Source organism: Microtus oregoni, unplaced genomic scaffold (assembly GCF_018167655.1).
Source record: "Microtus oregoni isolate MIOR12 unplaced genomic scaffold, Mior012 000004F_ref0000308, whole genome shotgun sequence".
NCBI classification, from domain to species: domain Eukaryota; kingdom Metazoa; phylum Chordata; class Mammalia; order Rodentia; family Cricetidae; genus Microtus; species Microtus oregoni.
Window position 1 is genome coordinate 30828704 of NW_024543063.1, and position 21757 is coordinate 30850460.

At 49.8% G+C, this 21757-nt stretch overlaps 1 protein-coding gene across 2 annotated transcripts; it reads right to left on the minus strand.

Annotated features, from left to right (window-relative positions):
- Nucleotides 1–342: 342 nt before the first annotated feature.
- On the minus strand, nt 343–21545 carry Def8 (differentially expressed in FDCP 8 homolog). Of its 2 annotated transcripts, XM_041650483.1 has the most exons (13): nt 21473–21545; nt 18563–18718; nt 16247–16380; nt 14510–14607; nt 10936–11085; nt 9377–9518; nt 8020–8184; nt 6965–7092; nt 6505–6618; nt 5014–5094; nt 3906–4046; nt 3502–3611; nt 343–2346 (listed from the first exon to the last, which is right to left on the minus strand). In XM_041650483.1, the coding sequence occupies exons 2-13, from the start codon at nt 18568–18570 to the stop codon at nt 2244–2246; spliced, it is 1374 nt and encodes a 457-aa protein (XP_041506417.1). In that variant the 5' UTR covers nt 18571–18718; nt 21473–21545; the 3' UTR covers nt 343–2243. The 2 variants fall into 2 exon arrangements, with proteins under 2 accessions (XP_041506417.1, XP_041506418.1); XM_041650484.1 differs by lacking the exons at nt 18563–18718; nt 21473–21545 and having other exon boundaries at nt 14510–14605; nt 16247–16341.
- Nucleotides 21546–21757: the final 212 nt, after the last annotated feature.

Below are 21757 nucleotides of genomic sequence, written 5' to 3' on the forward strand. Positions count from 1 at the left end.
TGCCAGACATGCTGTCTTCCAGTTGAGCTGCACACCCAGTGTGAATAGATCTTCCTGCTTTGTTTTACTTTTTTGATGCAGGGTCTCTCTACATAGCCCTGACTGACCTGGAACTCACTATGTAGACCAAGCTGATCTCAAATTCAGAGATCTGCCTGCCTCTACTTCCTATGTACTGGAATTAAAGGCATGCACTACCATACCCAGCTCTGTGAATAAGATCTTAATGTTAGTTTCCTTGATAGTTGAATTAAGGACATGAAAAAAAAAAGAAATATTTTTAATTTGTCTACATATATATATATATATATATATATATATTTTTTTTTTTTTCTCTGTGTAGCTCTCGCTGTCTTGGAACTCACTTTGTAGACCAGGCTGGCCTTGAAGTCAAAGATCTGTCTGCCTCTGCCTCCTGAGTGCTCAAATTATAGGTGTTCACCACTACCACCACCTGCATACGCAGACTCTTCTTATCAAGCTGTGGGCTCATAGAAGGATCCTCAAATGATTCTATGAAAATCTACATTGGGGTGTATTTTAAGAGGGGGTCCACCGCTTTGCTCAACAAACACCAGACTAGTAACATTTTCTTTGGACACTATGATTTATAGCTGGGAACATGTGATGCTGATTACACAGGAGGCTCGGGAAGGGCCATAGCCACAGGATAGAAATGTGATACATTGATAAGAAACACAAGATTCGGGGTATAGGAAAATGGCATTTGGTTTTAAGACCCTCTTTGACTCCAAAGAGGAAGCAGGGCAGGGACCTGCTGCTGACCCACATCACACCCAAAGGCCTCCTTCCTCTTCCACCCTGAGGTAGGTCAACTCCACTTTCCTCACTTTCCAGATGGGAAAATTGAAACAGAAAAGATAGCAAGAGTAAAGCTACCTGATGGTACAGAGGAGCAAGGAGGAGGTGGCGGTATGTCCGTCCACCCCCCAAACAAGCCAGCAAACTAAGTTTCATCTTGTGAGTTGAGGCATCCCTTCTTGTGCCTCATTAGAAGTGAGGGAAATCCCAGTTGTGACACTCCTTGGCCTCTGTCTGCCAACAGCAATTCACAGGCAAGGAGAAAGGGGGCAGATGTAAGCAGTTCCTGCTTCCCAAGGAAGGACAGAAGCCACATTCTGAGACCCCTGACTCCACACAGCCTCAGCCATAGGATTTACAGGGGGGGGGGTGTGCCTGGAGATGCCTCACCGCAAAGTTATCGGTCATGCCCACCCTCAAAGCCTAGACTTTCCTGCGGCCATCCACTTCCTGCTTGTGTCTTTCTTAAGCAAAGATTCGTAGCTCTTGGCCTCAGACTCCTGAATCATCACTCAGTGACTGGTCATCTTTAACCAGAGAACAGACTTCTGTGGGAAAATTTGGTCCCCCAAATGCCACACAGGCCAACAGTGACTGACCAGCTAACCTGACCTTGAACCTGTTTCAGGGACATAGCCCCACCTATGTAACTTGAGGCTGAGATAGCTTCCTTAAATGAGTCCCTAACTGCCCAGCTCAGAGCACCAGGATAACGTGGACTAGGCAATGGCAGGAGCAGGTGTATCTGCCAAGAAAAACTCCACAGATCCCTTCCCTCCCTATTGTACAAAAGGGTAGGGAAACACACAGGACCGACCGACTAAGGAGGAGGAGGATGACTCTCAGGATGCTGAGACAGTCCATGGGACACCACTATGAACAGCTCCAGCCAGAGAAAACCTGAAGCCCTAAGGAAACAAGGTGCTAAGAGGGATAGGAGCCTCTAAGTAGAACCTAAATTATCTACAGCAGAGATAAAATTCCATCAGGAGGTCCCCTCTGGTCTCACTGGTCAGGCCTCTAGAGTGTCTGACCAGTTGTCAGGGCGGTAGACAGGAGCAGGGCTCTCTCTAAGGGCCAGAAAGACTGGTTGTAAAGGACTAGAAGGCTCTGTGTCATAGGAGAGTGATCCACCTTTTCTGGGGAGTCACACCCAGGCTCTCCTAACTAGGGAGCCTACAGTGGGGCAGAAGCAGCATTCTGACCCCTTGTAGCAGCACACCCAATAAACAGCCAGGTATAGAACTCCAAATCTCAGCAAGCACCTGGGGAATGGCAGTCCTGGTGGCTACCAGTCACTTCCTTCTGGCCCAGAGAACGTTCTCGGGGGGTCTCCACAGCAGAATGAACACCTGGATGGCAATGCCAGCAGGGTGACAGCCAGAAGGGAAGATATGGTGCCTGGTGTCTCCTCCAACGTTCTAGGCATCCACATCCAGACCAGGTTCCTGGAAAAGTGACTGCTTCCTCAAGTTGAGCCGGGCACACTTGGGGCAGGTGGTTGAGTTGTCGTAATAGCAGTCCCTGAGGTTAGAAAGATAGGCTGGATTCTGCACGGAAAATGTTACGTCCTGGGCTAGCTCTCAGTATCTTCCTGCAAATCGGCAATCAAGCTCAGAGATGCTCACAACCATAGAGCAGAAGCAGAATCTACATCCAAGTATGATTTACCACAAAGCCTGGTACATAGGTGCTGGCCTCTATGAAAGAGTCAGGCTTCTAGCAATTGTACCCAGCTCTAAGCTTTTTTTTATTTGTGTGTTTGTGCCTGAACACGTGAAGGTGGGCACACATACACCACGGGACACCCACGATACGCCAGTGGAAGATAGGAACAACTTGCGGGACGTGGTTTTTCTTCCACCGTGCAGGCTTTAGGGATCAGTAAGCAGGCTTGGCAGACAGCTCCTTTACCTACTGAGCCATCTTCTCAGTCTCTGAGCTCTTTCTTATTCGGCCAACGCCATTGTTTATCAACACTAATGCAGCGTCTACTTGCGATTCCCAAACTGTGTGTCAGAGTACAATAGGGCTTCGCAGACTCCTCTGTTGGTTTGGTTTTTAAACTTTTCTCTTCAGGCATGAAGGGTGGCACAGGTTTGGGCCCCTCTGGCCTGTACTGATCCAGAAACAGTAACTCTACTGTAGGCGCAGAACAAAGCGGTAGTGGACCCTGTGAGCGAGCCGGGCCAGGAAGGCTCTAGAGGCTACTGCGGGATATTTTAAGGAGCCCAGTGTAGGTGTTCATTCCCAATGGAACTTTTTTTCCCCTTGTGACAGGGTCTCATGTAGCCCAAATTGATCTCAAACATGCTATATAGCTTAGGATGACTGAACTTGGATCCTCCTGCTATTGCTTCCCAAGTGCTAAGATTACAGGCATGTACTAGCATGCCTCGCTCTGCTCTGCATTAGAAATCAAACCTAAGTTTCATGCATGCCTGGCTACATTCCTAGGCCCTTAATGGAACTTTTAATGTGGACGTAGACATCAGGGCCTAACTGCAGCACAGGGCTCTGAAAACCAGACAGCAAAGCCCAGATGTCTGCCTCCTCTCTCCTGGGCAGCAACGTGAGGTTCCACAAGACCAGCTGCAGCCAGGGCAAGGGAAGGCGTTCTGCTTAGAAGGCAGGGAGGAGCCTGAGTACCTAGCAGAGTGAGTCACGGGCCACACCCACCTGTGGAAGACAGCTGAACAGTCGGTGCACACAGAGGTATGGCTGTCAAAGGGAAACAGCACGTCGCCTTCTTTGCAGAGTTCGCACACAAACCCCTTGGCTTGGCACCGCTGTTGGAAAAGGAATCAGGATTAATGTCTGGCAAGTAAATGCCAACTCAGGCCAGGAACGCACTGGCCAATCCAGACCCTGAGGACTGGTGGACGGAACAGCAGAGAGTCTCCTCTAGATAGGGCCACCATCACAGAGGGCACGGGGAGAAGAGTCTCCTCTAGGCAGGGCCACCATCACAGAGGGCACGGGGAGAAGAGTCTCCTCTAGGCAGAGCCACCATCACAGAGGGCACGGGGAGAAGAGTCTCCTCTAGGCAGGGCCACCATCACAGAGGGCACGGGGAGACCCACCTCACAGTCCAGCTTGATGTGCTTGGCAAAGAGCGTGTGGATCTCCGTGAGGGAGCAGCTGAGGCGGCCCATGTGCACCTCCAAGAGGTCCTGGATAGAATACATCTCATCGTTCTCCACAAAATGCTGCCGGTCCTGGAGCTGTCAAGACCCAGTAGGTGTGACCCCAAATGCAGAGAAAGGGTTCCCCATTCCCCATTCACGGCCCAGGGTTCTTGTGGAAACCCACAAGTTTCATAGGGCATCTGTACAGGGACCTCAAGAGCCTGGAGAAGCCAAATGGTAGCTACGGCAGCATTTCTTGATCTCTGCTCCCATTCCACAAGGGCTGCTCGGTGCGCCTCGCCTTTGACCATAGCTTCCCCTGCTATCCGTGCCTCTTCCCAGTTCTGGTCTCTGTTTAACACCTTCCAGCTCACCCCACCCCTTGCTCTGCTTGCTTCTATGTACAGAGCTCACACCCTGACATACTGCCTATTCCCTTGCCTTCCTGACCCACTGGCCATTCCCCAAGGGCCTGTTTGCTGACTGCTCTCATAATTTTTTTTGCGGGGGGGTGGTGGTGGTGGTTCGAGACAGGGTTGCTCTGTGTAACAGCCCTAGCTGTCTTGGAACTTGCTGACTGTTCCCATAATTTAAAACAGTGTCTGAGATTACTTATTGAGCAAAGCAGTGAGTCTTTTTTTTTATTTATTTAACTTTATTTTAGGTGCATGAAGTTACAGACAGTTGTGAGCTGCCATGTGGGTTCTGGGAAGCGAACCCAGGTCCTCTGAGAGAACAGCCAGTGCTCTTAACCACCAAGCCATCTCTCCAGCCCCAGTACGTGAGGCTTAAAACTTTTATTTTGTTCAATCTGCCTGCTAAGGGGAAAGCTATTCCATGAAGGCTAAGCACAATGATTGCTTATCTTAGTTTCTCAAACTGAGATCATCAGAGAACGCTGTTGTGTGCAGGATATTTGACAGTTTATTATAGATGACCTTCCCAGAATAAAAAGTTCGGGAGACTTCTAGAAGCCTAACACATCTCTCTGCTCTCTGAAGAACCGGAGCAGGAAGACTCCTGTCACCCTGACTCTCCGAGACCTGCCCCTTAGCAACCTGACCTGCAGCAGCAGCCGCGCCTCCATGGCCTCCTTGCAGGTGATGAAGTATGGCTTCATGAGAAGGATGTCCTGGCGCAGCTTCTGCAGGCAGACAACAGTGGACAGCTCAGCCATGGCACACAGGTGGCACCGTGGCTGTTTCTGTAAGGCTAAGAGCTGATTTTGTACTGGCTTCATAGGGGCCATGCTCACAAGTCTGTTTCTCCTTATACTGTGGGCAAGGGCAGTCGCGACTGGGGAAGGTGCCCTCAAATTCCACAAGATGGTCCTACATTTGAGTGGGTATCCAACCTCAAGGGCAAATCACAGATCTTGAGGTCTGTCTGTCAAAGATGCCTCTTGAGATCTCCCTTTCACGTCACTTTGCCCAGTCCCACAGACAAGCACTGAGTCCACCCGGCTCTCTCAAGACAGCATGAAGTCATATCCAACAGAGTGGGCCAAAATCCTAGGCCAATGCCTGGACCTTGACCATTCTCCTTGCTCTGCCTCAGACCCCCTCCCCTAAAACATGGAATCGAAGTCCTTTCCACTACCTTGCCTAGGTCATCAGCTCCTGTCTGCCCTACAGCACCTCCTAACCTCTGCCCCGACTCTTCTGGCGACCAGTGGCTAAAGCCATACAGAGCTGCTGAAAATGTCTAGTTTTCACTTTGACTGCTGTAAGTATAGGGCACACACTAGAATTCAATGTTACAGTACACACAAAAAGAGAATAAAATATCTTGACAAGTGTGTATGTTGACTGCATATTATAATATTTTGGTTCTATTTGGCAGAATAGATTTTTAGACAGGCGTAGCAGCACCAACCTGCTGTATACCCACACTTGGAAGGTAGAAACAGAAGGGTCAGGGTTCAAGAGCAGCCTTAGCTATATGTCAAATTCAGGGTCAGCCTGAGCTACATGTTCTGCCATGCCAGATGTATACAATGCTGGGAACTGAACCCAGTGCTTCCTGCATCTAAGCTAGCAATTCTAACAAAGAAACCACATTCCCAGCCAGGTAGGTAAATAGGTAGATAGATGATAGATGATTGATTAGTAGATAAATAGGTAGACAGATGATAGATGATTGACTGGTAGGCAAATAGGTAGACAGATGATACAGATGAAAGATGGTCGATTGGTACGTAAATAGGCAGACAGGTGATAGATGGTTGATTGATAAATGGATAGAATTAAAATCTCTTTCTCTCTCTCCCTCCTCCACACACTTTCTGATAGGCTCTCTGACTACCAAGTGCAGGCCGATCTCACACTAATGATCCTTCTACCCACGTCCCCAATGCTAACATCACAGGGATGAGCCCCCATCCTAGGTTTTGCTTTTCCTAAGAGATTATCAGCGAATCTAACATTGTCTCTATGGTTGTAATACTTTTGATTCAGCAGATAGACAAGGAGCCTGCAAAAGCAGGACTCCTTCTCTGCTCAGAACTTCCCATCCCGACAAGCTCATCCGGACCCTAACCGAGGCCCAGCCTCACCCGGATCTCCACCAGCTCTTCCACGTAGTTAAACAGCAGAGGGTTAATCTCCCGGAGCCGGAGCACTGGCCGAGACACCATCAGTGCCAGGTAGCGCATGCTGCAGCGGGACACCTGCAGGGGGAGCTGAGTGAGCAGCTAGCTCGCAGAGCTAGGGCTGGTGGGGCCAAAAACATGCCCCGCCCTCTCCCTACTCTCCTTCCCCACCGTCGAAGCCACCGCCCAACCTAGCGCGGGACTTTCCCTCCCCACCCTCAAAGCCACCACATCTCCAGAGCCCAACCTTGCACGGGACTCTCCCGTCCAACTCTCAGAGCCACCGCATCTCCAGCATCTCCAGAGCCCAACCTTGCGCGGGACTCTCCCTCCCCACCCTCAGAGCCACCGCATCTCCAGAGCCCAACCTTGCGCGGGACTCTCCCTCCCCACTCTCAGAGCCACCGCATCTCCAGAGCCCAACCTTGCGCGGCTCGAAGTCCCAGTTGTGCACCACTCGCGCGGGGATGACGGCCAGGTCGTTCCAGTGGCAGTGGCTGCAGTAGTACTGGCCCGTGTAGTCACACTGCCGGGCCTCACTAGGCACACCTCCTGTGGGGGCCAGGCGGTTACAAGGTCAGGATAGCTATTAGGGGTTAAGGTCCGCCTTCCCTGCCCAAGGATTCAGTCCATGCTCCCTCATCAAGGCTGCAATGAAGAGTAAGCTGAGTTAGGGGTTCCCTGCCCCACAGACTCGGCTTACCCATTCCCACCCAGGAGGCCCTCAGCCACCCCAGTGTCCCAGCACCCTGTCTACTCATCAGCAAAATGAGACAACAGAGTAGTAAGAGAGAAAGAAGCCCTGCAGGGACCCCACAAATTCATAGTAGTTAGTATTTCCATCTCTAGAAAGTGATTATTGTATATTTTTCATTTTCTTTTCTTCTGCACAGTTGGGATGAAACCAAGAGCTTTATATATGCTAAGCAAGCATTCTTTTTTATTTATTATGTATACAGTTATTCTGTCTGAGTGTATACCTGCAGGTCAGAAGAGGGCACCAGATCTCATATTATAGATGGTTGTGAGCCACCATGTGTTTGCTGGGAATTGAACTCAGGACCTCTTGAAGAGCAGCCAGTGCTCTTAACCACTGAGCCCATAAGCAAGCAATCTTACAGTGAACCATATCCCCAGTGCTGTGTCATTTGTTTTCCCCTAGTCCTTGCCTTTGTGGGCTCTCTGTGACAGTGGGAACACAAAGGCACTGTAGTCAGAGACCAGACATCAGCCCTGGAGAGACCTGGACAAGTCATGAAACAGCTAGAAACCATCTGTTCCTATGGACCTGAAGGGATGGGTAACTTCTTCCCTGTGTGACATCCCCAAAACAAGGCACCTGGACGGTGCCGGCCCCTGGCCCTCACTCAGCTGCTGTAGTTGTGGTACAGCATCTCACACACCAACTGGGTGCCCCTCCTGGATCGTCTCTACCACTGTTCTTCCCCAGCTTGGACGCGGACCCCATCTTTCACTCACGCAGAGAGATGGGAGCACGGCACTCAGCGCAGCGGTAGTCCTGGCTGTCCAGCCCCATCTCGGGGCAGATGTTCAGCTCATACTCAGCCTGGTGACTAACCTTGGAGCTGACACAGGGTTTGGAGATGAGGTTCAGGCACTTGCTGTGACAGCGGTAATAACACCCTGCAGCAGGAAAACACCCACATCTCTCAAAAGTCGTGGATGGCCTTCAGCTGGACTGCTCTGCACACACACCCAGATCCCTCCACCGTCCTCATCAACCCAAGACTTTCTCCTTGCACTACTGGGTGGCTCAACCTTTCAAAGATCCTCACGTCTCTGGACCCTAAGCTTTGTCTCGTATTCATGACTCATGCATCTAGAGTCAACCCACCATTAACATCCGGCAGACCCCAGCTATCCAATGAAGTTTCCCCTCTTCCATCTCAACTGTCTTCTCCCATCTCTCATCTCAGGCTTCAGTGGCTCTATCCTTCTGGGGTTGAGACTACCACATGAGTCATCCTGACTCCAGCTTAGTTCTGGAAGCACGCTGACCTCACTCACACAGTACCCAACCTTCGCCAGAGACAATCCTCTCTTCCTTCCAGCTCAGCTCATCAACCAGAATCTAAGTATTTGGCACCCACATACAGTTCTCACGGCACACGCAGCAATGCCCTTGGTCCCCTCTGATTGTACTTCTAATACACCTCCCCTTAGACATGGTACTTATCCTCACAGGTAAGTAACACACATCAACCACAGGACCTTTGCACATACAATTCCCCATAACACATCCTTCCTCCTTAGATAATACTCCTGACTTGTGCTCTGACCTCCAAATGCTTGCTTAAATTGTCATATGAGTCTTTTCATTCTACCAAAAATAGTACCCCCTGTACCCCCCTAAGTATTATTCCATTGTCCTTTACAGCACTGTCTGACATGCCAGGCCACTTCCTAATCTGGTTTCTCATACAGAGCAGTCCCATCATTTTACAATATTCCCTTTGTACTCTTCAACATGGTAACCACCAGTCCCATCATTCTGCAATATTCCCTTTGTACTATCCAACAGGGTAACCACCAGCCTTGCCTGGCTACTGAGCATTCCTAAAGTAGATAACAAAACTAAGCTACATATTCAACTCAGGTGAATTTAAATTTCAAAAACTGTCTCTGATTCCAGCCACTGGGGGCTCAGATCCAGAATCAAGGCCAGCGAAGGCAGGCGTGCTTGCTGCTGGTCTCCTCTGCTTCTCTTATCTCCAGGGCATAGCAATGCTTGGCCCTCTGGACATTCCTGACAATTGGACATAAGTCACTTCTGGGAGCAGAGCTTGGATAGTAGTGGGTCTTGGTCTTGGCCCACCTGTACAGGTGTACCAGGTCTGAATGAGGCCCCAGATGATGGTATTGCACTTATCACAGGTTTGCTTGACGCTCTTGCTCTTCTCCTTGTAGAAGCGGTGCTCTAGGAGAACCCGGATATTGGGTTCTTCCTCATTGGGATCCTGTAGGGGAAAAGCCATGGAAAGGTCACAGGTCAGCTAAGCTGCAGCTCCTTCCCTTCGCTCAGGACCTCAGCAAACGCCTTCCAGGAACTGCTTGTAGCACAGTTTGAGTTTCAGCCCAAACTCATATTCCCCTTCTCTCTTTAGCAACAGAACAGGTAGCTAGGTACCAACCTTCAAGGACACACATTATGGGCCTAGGCCTGGAGGGATGGCTCAGCGGTTAAGAACACTGACTACTATTCCAGAGGACCCAAGTTCAATTCCCAGCACCCACATGGTAGCTCACAACCATCTGTAATGAGATCTGGTGTACGGGCATACATGCAGGCAGAACACTATATGCATAATAAATTCCTTTTTTTTTTGCCTCTTTGCATCCAGGTGCTGTACAGACCTAATATTTCTGTTATATGTCTGTTGCCTGGACCAACTGAGTGGTCTTCTTACATGAGGAAAACTACATGTATATCTCATTAAACTTCTGTATCTTGGGATAGGCTTACTACCGTATATTCTTACCTAGTTCCCAATGGATATTCTACCTTAAACTCCCAGAGTTTCATAGTCAGTACAGGGGACACGATGACAGCCAAGTCAAAAATCCCACACTTGGGACTACAACCTGGACTTCTGTGGGCTGGACTCTATGATACACTGTTGCCTCCTGTCCACACCTTCAGGTTATCATTCCCCAGCAGTTGTCAACACACTTGCTTCAGTGTCACAACACTAACCAGCGGCTGTGATGGTTTCATAGTCAATTACTGTGAATGTTCCCTAAACTTGTGACACAGGCCTGGCCAATCAGTCATGACTGACCTCCTGCCCACACCGAGAAAGGTTATCGGTTGCTGAGGTCATCTCTGCCACCTCTGAGAGCCTCCCTGAAGGTGGATTAGAAGCAAAGCAGATCGCCGGGCGGTGGTAGCGCACGCCTTTAATCCCAGCACTCGGGAGGCAGAGGCAGGAGGATCTCTGTGAGTTCGAGACCAGCCTGGTCTATAAGAGCTAGTTCTAGGACAGGCTCCAAAACCACAGAGAAACCCTGTCTCGAAAAAAACAAACAAACAAACAAACAAACAAAACCAGATCAAAAGAGTCAAAAGAGTATAGGGTTCCTGACATTATTAGAAGCCTCCCCAGCCCAAAATGGTTAACAAAACAATCTTTCTTCCTTTTGCTCTAAGCACCTTAGGATTGGGTTTCTGTCCCTCGCAATTAGAGGGACTGTTGTGTGTCTATCAGGGAAGTAACCAACCTCCATTTTCATTCTGATTTTTTCTTCCTACTTTAGCCTTTCAGAGAACACAGAAGACTCAACCCCTGTAAGGAGCCATGGGCACCCCGTCCTCTTGCCTTCTGCAGTTCCAGCCCCGCTGCAGGCTCGTATGCAGTAGAGCAGGTCCGCACCCACCTTCAGCTCCTGCAGCTTCAGCCGGAGGTGGATCAGCCTCACCACGGCATCTTTTTGCTTCTCTGACTGCTCCGGCAGCTCGAGAATCACCTGCTTGCACTCCTCAATGGCCTGCCGCAGCTGCTGGACATCAGAGGCCAGGAAAAGACCCTGCCCAGATTGGAAGGCTACAGTCAGATGACCATAGTCAGATGACCACCTAGAAGTTCCTCCCCACGGAAGGTAAGCTGTCCTCAGGAGTAGTCAGGCATAGAGCAGACCTCAGCTCGCTCAAGGCCCAGGAGAGTTAAGAATCCACTCATAGTTGGACGGTGGTGGATCACACCTTTAATTCCAGCACTCGGGAAGCAGAGATAGGCAGATCTCTGTGAGTTCAAGGACACCCTGGTCTACAAGAGCTAGTTCCAGGACAGGCTCCAAAACTACAGAGAAACCCTGTCTTGAAAAACCAAGGAAAAAACAAAAAAGAATCTACTCATGCTCCCTGCTCCTAGCTGGACCAACCTACCTGCAGCTGGGTCTGGGGCTCAGTTGATAAAATGCTATGTCTAGCACACTTAAGTCCTGGGTTCAGTCTCCACCAAATAAACCTTACTTGATGGTCTGTGTAATCCAAACCCTCAGGGGGTGTGGAGGCAAGGGTGAAATATAACAAATTGGAGGTCAGACAGGGCTAGAGACTTGTCTCAAAAATAGGAAAAAGAAGGGAAAAAAGGAATTAAAAGTCATCTTTAGTTACATGGCAATTATATAAGAAGTTTGAGGCCAACCTGGGCTGCTTGAGAACCTGTCGTAAAGACAGAACAAGGGGCTGGGGAGATGACCCTCAGTTAAGTGCTTGTATGAGGATCTGAGCTGGGATTCCCCAGCACACAGATAAAACGCTGAGTACGGCAGAACACGTCTGTAAGCCTAGTGCTGGGGAAATGGAAGCAAGATGATCCCAGTGGCCAGCTGGTCTTGCTGAGTAAGTGAGCTTCAGGCTCAGGGACAGACTCTGATAAATAAATAAATAAATAGGGGGAGTAGGTGAGGCAGGGCCAGTCTGATCTCATAGTGAGTTCCAGCCCAGTCAGGACTGCATAGTGAGACCCTATCTCAATGAATAAGGTGAAGAACGACAAAGGACACCTACTGACAGCTGCCTCCACACACGTGTGTCGTGTGCTCAAGTGCCGACACATACACCAAACACACAATTAAGAAAATATTTTTTTTTGTTTTGAGTTTCATTGTAGCTTTTTGGAGAAGAAAATATTTTTTTAAAAAAAATGCCAGACCTGGGGGCGCAGGCCTTTAATCCAGCACTCGGGTGGATCTCTGAATTCCAAGCCAGCCTGGTCTACAGAGCCAGTTCCAGGACAGCCAAAGTACAGAGAAAGCCTGTCTCACAGGGTGGGGACGGGAATGATTGCTAAGAGCTGGGAGTGTTGCTCGGTAGCCAGTGCTTATCTAACAAGCCAGAGGCTCCCAAGGTTCCGCGCTTACGTACACACTTCCTCTTGAGAAATCTAAATCCAATAGCTCTTTTTAGTCATGCTGTTTCATTTCTTTCTTTTTTTCCTTTTTGTTTGTTTGTTTTTGTTTTTCAAGACAGGGTTTCTCTCTGTAGCTTTGGAGCCTGTGCTGGAACTCTCTGTAGATCAGGCTGGCCTCAAACTCGCAGAGATCCACCTGCCTCTGCTTCCCGAATGCTGAGATTTAAGGAGTGCTCCACCACCTCCGGGGCTGTTTCACTTCTAAAAAGAAAGCTGAGAAAATGAGGAAGAGGCCTCTGACTTACAGGCTTAGAAGCGAGCGAAAGAAGCAGCCTAAAGCAGCTCACCCCAGACTGGGCACTCCTGAGTGCTCTCTCACACTGACCCAGAAGCTCAGAGCCTCGCAAAGGCCCAGACTTAGAATACTGTTTCCGGGTTCAGATCTCGGAGCTGGTGGGTGTAAGGGTGGGTGTGAGGATGGGGGTGTCAGCTGCCTCTGTCCTCCTTCCACACAGTGGGCTTTTGAAAGACCCGGCGGAAAGACAGCGCTCCCCTTCCTTCCGCACCGGAGCTCACTTTGTGGCCGAGAGGAACCGTGAGGCGTGCTTTCAAAACCACTCTGGGCTTGACTAACCATGTGAGAGGCTGAGGCAGGAGGATAAAAAAACTCAAGACCTGCCTGGACTACAAGCAAGTTTTAGGCTAGCCTTAGAAGCTTAGATAGAATTAATTTCAAAATGAAAAGTTAAAAATGGGAGACTGAGTGCTGGAGCGACGGCTCAGCCAGTAAGAACACTTGCTCTTAGCGGGTGTGGTGGTGGTGGAGGCAGTGGTGGCGCACGCTTTTAACCCAAACACTTGGGAGGCAAAGGCAGGCGGATCTCTGAGTTCAAGGCCAGCCTGGTCTAGAGTAAGCGCCAGAACAGCCAGGGATACACAGAGAAATGCTGCCTTGAAAAACCTAGAGGGGAAAAAAAAAGCACTAGTTCCTCCTGCAGAGATCCTGAATTCAGTTCCCAGTACCCACAGAGGGGTTCACAGCTGTCTATAATTCCAGCTCCAAGGGATCCAATTCCCTCTCTGGCTCCACAGGCACACAAAGAGGTGTACATACATATATGCAGCCATTCACATATACACACAAAACAAAAATAAATAAATTTTGAGACAAGGTTTCTCTGTAGCTTGGGAGCCTGTCCTGGAACTAGCTCTTGTAGACCAGATCGGCCTTGAACTCACAGAGATCCACCTGCCTCTGCCTCCCAAGGGCTGGGATTAAAGGCGAGTGCCACCACTGCCCGGCTAAATAAATCTTTTTTAAAAGAGAGGTTTGAGGCTGGGGGGGGATACAGCTCAGTTGGAGAGCTCTTGCCTAGCATGCATGAGGCTGACTCTAACCACTAGTGTGTACAGACACATACATAAAAATTACATACACACAAGGCACGCGTGGTGGTACACACTTTGATCCCAGCACTCAGGAGTCAGAGGCAGGTAGATCTCTGTGAGTTCATGGCCAGCGTGGTCTACATAGTGAGTTCTAGGACAGCCAGAGCTACATAGTAAGACCCTGTCTCAGAAAAAAAAAATATATATATATGTATATATATATTCACATATATAGTATATGTGTACATCTGCATGAATAAAGCTTAAAGGTCACATAAATAAATGAAAACTCCCAGGCATGGTGGCACATAACCCTATTCCTAGCACTCAGGAGTCAGAGGCAGGTGGATCTCTGTGAGTTCAGGGCCAGTCTGGTTTACATTGTGAGTTCCAGGCTAGCCAAAGTAATATGGTGAGACCCTGTCTCTAAATAAATATAAACAAACAAATAAATAAATATAAAAGAGGAGCCCCACTGCCCTTCCCCAAGCTGACTCTAGACCCTCAGATTCTGAAGATGAGGGCCAGGTGCCATGTATGTTTCATATTCGAAACCCAGGAGCCTTGGCTGACCTGGGAGCCATTGAGCCCAACAGTAGTAGCTAGCTAGGAAGGAAGCTGCTCCGAAGCTCAAGAGAGTGTCTGGACCATGAGCACTTAGAATTGCAGTGATGGACCTAAGTAAGGGTCTAGACTCCAAACCTTACCACAGGGCGGGAAAAGTGGTCTTCAGACAGGCCAAGATCCATCACGCGCTCAGAGTAGTGGAACTCAGGCTCCCCAGCGGGCAGCTCAGGCAGAGTCTCTGGAGTGAGAGGACATGAATGAAAGGTGGCAAAAGGTCCGCCTGCTGCCTCTTTCTCCTCATTACCCACGGATGTGGCTGGGCTGGATAGAATTGAGAGTTTATTGGCCTGCTCTGTCCCTTTAAGAGACAAGCCACGCCCACTCCCTCCCTGTCCACTGAGGCAAGCTGATCTTCAGCTTCCTGCCTGAGTCTTTCCCTCCTGTTTTTCATATCTCTCTCTCTCTCTCTCTCTCTCTCTCTCTCTCTCTCTCCCTCTCTCCCTCTCTCCTTCTCTCCCTCCCTCCCCTCTTTCCCTCTCTCCCTCTCCTCTCTCTCCCTCCTTCCCTCCCTCCCTTTCCCTCTTTCCCTCTCCTCTTTCTCTCTCCCCCCTCCCGCCAGAGGCAGCATCTGTCTCTCCCTTTTCCCCCACTTCTCCCCTTTCCCACCCCCTGATTTTTTTCTCTTTCTCTCTCCTCTTCTCCCCTTTCCCCTCCATAACCCCCTAAATATATATCCAACCTCATTCTGCCGTCATGGTGTGCCTATCTGTCAATCTCTAGCAAGCTCCGTGGCTCCCTGCCAGGGACCAGTCACCTTCGGAGACCTGCAGCATGGTCTCGTGGCGTGCCCATCCGTCTCTCCTCATGGGACTGGCTGCCCCATGGAGGTCTCTCACCCACCATGCAGCTCCCTACTTGGGACTCCCTGCCCCTCGTGGCCCATTGCAGCCACTTGGGGAACTGTGCCGTTCCTGCCTGGGACTGGCAGCTCTCAGGACCTGCTGCGTGGTCTCAGGACCCGCTGCCCACTGCAGCCACTTTGGGGGTCTGCAGCATTTTACTTAAGCCATAACACAGAGGTGTTGGGGTGCCCACAGAAAGGGGGGAGTGGGGACCACTTAGCTGTCTGTTTCTGTCTGGTTGGCATTTGTAAAGGACTCTGTCTCAATGTGGAGACTAGAAAGCACTAATCAGAATTACAAGTGAAGTTTCTGATCCCCTAGTAGGAAGTCTGACCTTGTGAACCAATACTGGGTATCTCAGAGAGATCCACAAGATAGCATTATGGAGCCATCCCAAACTGAGTGTGGCCATACAATGCCTGCAATCCCAGCAGCTGAGAAGCTGGAACAGAGTCACCAGTTTCAGGCCAGGCTTGGCTATAGAGAGAGACCTGGTCTCTCAATAAACAAACAAATGAATAATCCCAATTGCTAAGGCAGACGCTTCCTTGTGACTGACAAGACACCACCAAGTGCCTACATCACAAAATTCATGAAGTCCTGTGTGAACTTCAGGCCACCCTGACAACTGCTCTGGTCCCAACACTCATAACTACTTTATCCAAAATGACTGTCCTCGCCCCTTTCTGACCCCAAGGAGGTGCGGGTCTATCCACAGACATTCCGCCCACTGGACTCTTCTCCCGAGACCTTAGCTCTGAGTTTGCACAAGGGTTCACTAAGAACATACAGTGTGAGGACCAGGGACTCAACGGTGATTCTCCAGACTCAGATCCCTGCCGTCTAGAGATTGTTTATTCTGGTAAGGAAAACAAAGGAGAACCTCAGAGCAGGTGGGAAGGGACTATGCCCACCCTGTGGGAAGGGCCACGTGCCGAAAGAGTGGTAGGGCTGGTCTAAAGTGTCAGGCCTCACCTTCAGAAGTGACTTCTTGGGCCTTCCCACTGGGTTCCTGTTCATGTTGCCTTGGTCCAAGTGGCTTGTTGAAAGGGTTGAGGTGGGCCTGCCGGAACCGAGCCAACTTCTCATCATATTCCATAGCATCCCACCTGCGGGGCCCAGCAGGGCTGAGATGAGTGTCCAGGCATGCCATGACTCATCCCTCTTCTCCAGGGCCCTCTCTCCCTTCCCAGAGGCTGGGGGATAGTGCAGGGCAACTCCACAAGCAGCCTCAATCCTTATCCTCCCCACAGGCCGCCTCAGCTCCTCTAACCAGGCCCTACAGATAGTGTTCTCTCAGAAGAACCCCCAGTGATGAGGGCTGACCCAGGGTATTCCAGCGTGCCAGATGCAAAGTCTAGAATCCGAGGCCCTGCTCCTATGCAGGGGCTCCTTCGGCCCCAGATACTAGAGGGCTCCAGCCCCGGAGCTACTGAGTAGGCTCTTTGCTAGGCCTCAAATGGCAAATTTCTCACATGACCCCAATCCAGCCAGACCCTTGCTACTAGCCTGTTCCTAGGAGAGTCACCTCTTGGGACTGGATCTTCCTTCCTGTCCCCTTACTTGAGGTGTCCCATATAAAGCAGAGACCCAAGAATATCAGCCCTGCTAGAGTGTTCCCAGTGTAGGCTGAGCTCTAAGGAGGGGGAAGAGCCTAGTGATCTTGACTCCGGACAAGTGGGAAGCTAAACACTTTTATGTAGGATCCCGGGGGGGGGGGGAGCTATAGGAATAACTCAGACCATGTGGTTCTAAGACAGGACTGGAACACAGGCCCAAGAGGTACAAGCCTATACTGGAACCTAGATGTATTGCTGGGACCAGGGAAGAGTGCCTAGGTCACTCCGCCAGTAGCAGGACAAGGATGGGCCTTGGATTTGGCTTCAGAGAATTCACTGGTGGCTCCTGGCAAAAAGGGAGGGGCTGTATCTGAATAAAACAGAAGCAGCCTGAATGCAGTTCTCCATTTATCTAGGTAGGCCTCATTCCCTAGCCTCTCTCGGCCTGTTTCCTCGCCCAGAGGTGGGTCACGGTGGATGAAATTAGTTCACAGGCACGAGTGTCACTCACCTTTAATCCCAACACTTGGGAGGCAGAGGCAGGTGGATCTCTGTGAGTTCAAGGTCAGCCTGGTCTACTAGAGCTAGTTCCAGGACAGGATCCAAAGCTACAGAGAAACCCTGCCTCAGAAAACCAAAAAACAAACAAAACAAAAAACCAATTTGTGACTCTTTCCCTGCTCTTCCACTTGGAGGTGAAAGTCCGAGAGAAGCTGGCCCTGCTCGGTCCTCACTGTGTGGAGGGGGAACCAGTACTGATGGCCTCTCAGCACCTGCAGGGGCCCTCTCCAGAGCCAGGTGCCTCATAGGCCGAGTCCTGCTGGCTTTGCCTCTGTCCAGGAAGGAGGTCAGCGTGATAAGAACTACCAGCTGCCAACAGAAGGCTGAAGGCAGTGTGGTTCTCAATCTATGGGTCTTGGCCCCTTGGGAGTGGTGGGGTCACATATCAGATATCCCGCATATCAAATATTTACATTATTGTTCATAACAGTGACAAAATTATAGCTATGAAGTAGAGACAAAAATAATTTTATGGTTTTGGGGGTCACCATGTAAGACTTTAAGACAATCCTGAAGCCATTTTTGACAATTCTGAATCCTCTCAGCCTCTGTGCCATAGTGCTTCCCCTCCTCCCCTGGGAACCAAGAACAGCTACACTCGCACGTACTCAGTTCCTGACAATTACCCATATACATATGTTTTGATTCAGTCCCCTGGGAAATGGGGTCAAAATGACCTCTTACCTCATCTGATCTGGCAACAGCTCTCCAGTCAATTATTTGTAATAGCCCTTTCGAATAAGCCAATCAGAATAGTCAAAGAACAACCCCCCTTGCTTCTGTGGCCCCTTTAAAAGTAGACTGTACCAGCTATTCGAGGTCTCTCGGCTTCCCGAATGCTGAGGGACCCTGTCTTGACAGAATTAATAAAATCCTCATGCTTTTGCATCGGCTGTGATGTATGAGGTGGTCTCTGGGGGCGACTCCTTCTCGGTGTTTGGACGCTAGAGTCCAACAACCACAACATGAGGAACTGTATTCAAGGGCCAAAATATTAGGAAGGTTGAGAACCACTGGCCTAAGGGGACGCAGGTGCCCTGGGCTGATGACTTTGGGTAAGTCACACAGTGTGCTACAGTCAGGGGTCCCCAACTAATGCCTAGCACCTCCCAAGAGTCCTAAGGAATAGCCAGAGTGTAGGAGAGATTCAGCTACCGCTGCGTTCACTCACCCTTTCATCCTGAGTGAGGAGTCGTCATTGTGACATGATTTCCCAGTCTTCCCTGCACCTGGGCATGGTAATACGACTATGCTCTGATCAATAGGACGTGAGCAGACCGACCACTCAGGACTTCTCAGAACTGTTCTTCCGCCCTTCGTCCTCCGTCTGGAATGCAGATGTAATGGGTGAAGCTGGCACAAGCACCTTGAGCTATGACAGAAGCCGCAAATGAGGACTGCCAAGTAACACGACCTAAAGCAATTCCATCTAGCTTAGAATTGCTCACCACCAGCTTTCAGCCAAGTACGGCAGAAACAAATCTGTTTAGATCACTGCTACCGGAAGGGAGAGTTCTTGTAGCCAAAAGAGAGTCTAATAGATGGCCCCAGTCCCGTCATAATGATAAGATGAACAGCCTCGAGGAGAATGCTGGCTCTGCCAGCCCCACAGCCTTTCTCTGCTCCCAATGTTCATGTCTCAAAAGAGGAATTATAATAGTACCACGCAGGGTTAGGCAGTAAATAGGGACAATCACAGGAGAAAGAGACAGACTCTCTGCCCTTAATCTGTAAAGCCTGTTATTCACCCAGTTCCTCCCCTCCTGTTAGCACTCTGCAGATGTATCCACTGCCCATCCTCTTACTGCAAGAGAAAACTCCACCGGGCATGGGATAGGACAGGAGCCCTGCAAGGACAAACTGGCCTTCTATCTCCATCCTACACGGGAAAATCCCCTTCAACAACGAGAAAGACATTTCTTTTAAAAATGAGAAACCCTGTCTCAAAAAAACAAAACACTAAAACAAATCTATCTACGTAGACATATTGGGCAGGGCACAGTGACCTGTGCCTTCAATTCCAGGCAGAGGCAGGCAGATATCTGTGAGTTCAAGGCCAGCCTGAGCTTCACTTCCAGTTCCAGGCTAACCAAGGCTACACAAGTGAGACTCTGCCTCACAATAAAATAAAATAAATTATATTCTTAGGAAGTGGAGGCAGATGGATCTCTATGAGTTCAAGGCCAGCCTGTATTATATAACAAGTTGCAGGTGAGTCAAAGAAACACGGTGCGGCCCTGTTTTAAAATGAAGTCTCAAAAAAAAAAGAAGAAGAAGAAGAAAGTCTCGTGACTAACAAATCCTATATCCTGCCCCCAACAAACAAACAAAAATAATAAAATGCCTTCATTTTTCTCTGCTGGCAGCATAAGCTTTCTCTCAAACTCTCCCCTTGGAATTAAAACATCTGCCTAACAGTTCACATATAGGCTGGTTCATTTCTGTAACCACTAAGACAACCTCCATAGGGTCTAGTATGAAGATTGTTATAACAATTAAATTCATTAATAAAAAGTCCCAAGCCGGATAGCGGTGTCACATACCTTTAATCCTAGCACTCTGGAGGCAGAGGCAGGCAGATCTCTGTGAGTTCGAGGCCAGTGTGGTCTACAAAGTGAGCCCCAGGGCAGCTAGAGCTGTTACACAGAGAAACACTGTTTTGAAATACCAAAATAATAATAATGATGATAATAATAATAAAATTAATCAATATATGGCCCTAATCTCTTGGCTGGATCCAAGGTAGAGAGGAAGGATGAGGGTGTAGTTTGGTAACACCAGAAACCGGAATTGCAGCTGAGCAGTTCTGACATTCTGAGGTCAGCCCAATCTAAAAAGGAGTTGGGTGGAGGATGCAGGAGCCACGCCCAGAAGCCTTCCCTGGAAACCTCCTGACATTTTAGAATACAGTCAGAGAGGCAAAAAGACCTTGGCAAGAATACTTGTCAGCAACTCTCCTCTGGGCGACTCTCCCCAAGAAAAAGGTTCCCTTACCCAATTCTGATTGGCACCGCCATCACCTGATCTGGAACAAAAGCAGGGGATGAATTAAGCAACGGAGTCATTTGACCTGTCTGCCTAGTTTGTCTGGAACCAGTCTGGAGAATCATATTGCCCGGACAACTGAGAACAAAGAGACAACATCCCAGCGTTGGCTGCTGGAAGCAACAGCTGGCTTTGAGTATGACACCATCTCCTATTTCCCCACCCATCTCACAGAGTTCTGCACCCAGAATTCAAGAAAACACAAAACAAAACCCTATTCCATCAAGTCCCTGCAGAGCCCTCTCCTAAAGCTGATGATAACAGTTGAAACCCTTGGAGTAAAGATCGAGGGTCTACGGACGCATCAGAAGTACTAGGCGGAAATTCAGGGCGTGTTTCTGATATCAAGAGCTGGCGTCCCAAGTGTTACCGTGCGTTCAGCCACAAAAAAAGTGCGAGTACAAGGACCACAGAAGGCCCTGGGAAGGGACAAGGTAGATCCTATCTGATCATATCTGTATCAAGGATGGACGAGAAATACGGGCCAATCGGAGCCAGGGTTAACCATTCTCAATTATCCAAGAAAGTGCTGCGAAGCCACCCCAGGAGCGCACCTCACACTTCTACCCATTACAAAATGAATTCATTCTGAGGATGCTCCTGTCCTCACTGGGGCAGCTCTGTATGACATTCCTCACCTATTTCATAGCTGTGAAACAGAAAGCTCAGAAAAGCCAATATCGTAAGAGGGCAAACAGTCCTGTGGTGCTTGGCTCCGGAGTCCCACACACAGCCTCTGACGGCCTCCCGGGGGTTGAAGGGGCGGGGGTCCCCATCAATGGATGCTAAGCTCTGCCCCACGTAATGCGGGGACCAATGAGGTCACCAAGGCCTTGCTCACAGCGGAGAGCCAGCAGGCGGCAGCCTGGAGCTGGACGTCTAGCTTGAGGCCTCAGCCAGTTCTGCGCCCTGGGTGCGCGCGAAAGAAACCGGATCCTGGGTTCCGGCAAGTGGTGACCGCGTGCCGAGATCTGTACCCTCGCCTGCTTCCCCACAAAACCCACCAGTCGCCTGCAGAGCCCACTCCACCGCTTACCTGGCTGCCGCTACATTGTACCGGACCGACTGGCTACACTGTACTCCGTTGCGGCTGCTGCACTGTACTGGCTCCGCCGCCCGCTGCTGCCGCCTCCGGCCAGGAGGTTCATGACACCGGTTGTGCCTCTGGCTCACTTGATGTGCCTCCAAGATACTGTTTCGGGGCTGTGAGGTGCTTTTCTCGCTTCTGGAAAAATTTTCTTCCCCTGGTAATTGCGTTCAAGCGAATGGCTCCGCAGTGGCAACCCTTCAACGTTCCCACAACTCCAACTATGGCATTCAA

Excerpts from the sequence above, each read along its gene's own strand:
- Def8 (XM_041650483.1), bottom strand. Across the intron at positions 5,095-6,504 it reads AAGAGCTGGTGGAGATCCGG|AAGCTGCGCCAGGACATCCT; the intron begins GTGAGGCTGGGC and ends GTCTGCCTGCAG. Across the intron at positions 2,347-3,501 it reads TGTTCAGCTGTCTTCCACAG|GGACTGCTATTACGACAACT; the intron begins GTGGGTGTGGCC and ends TTCTAACCTCAG.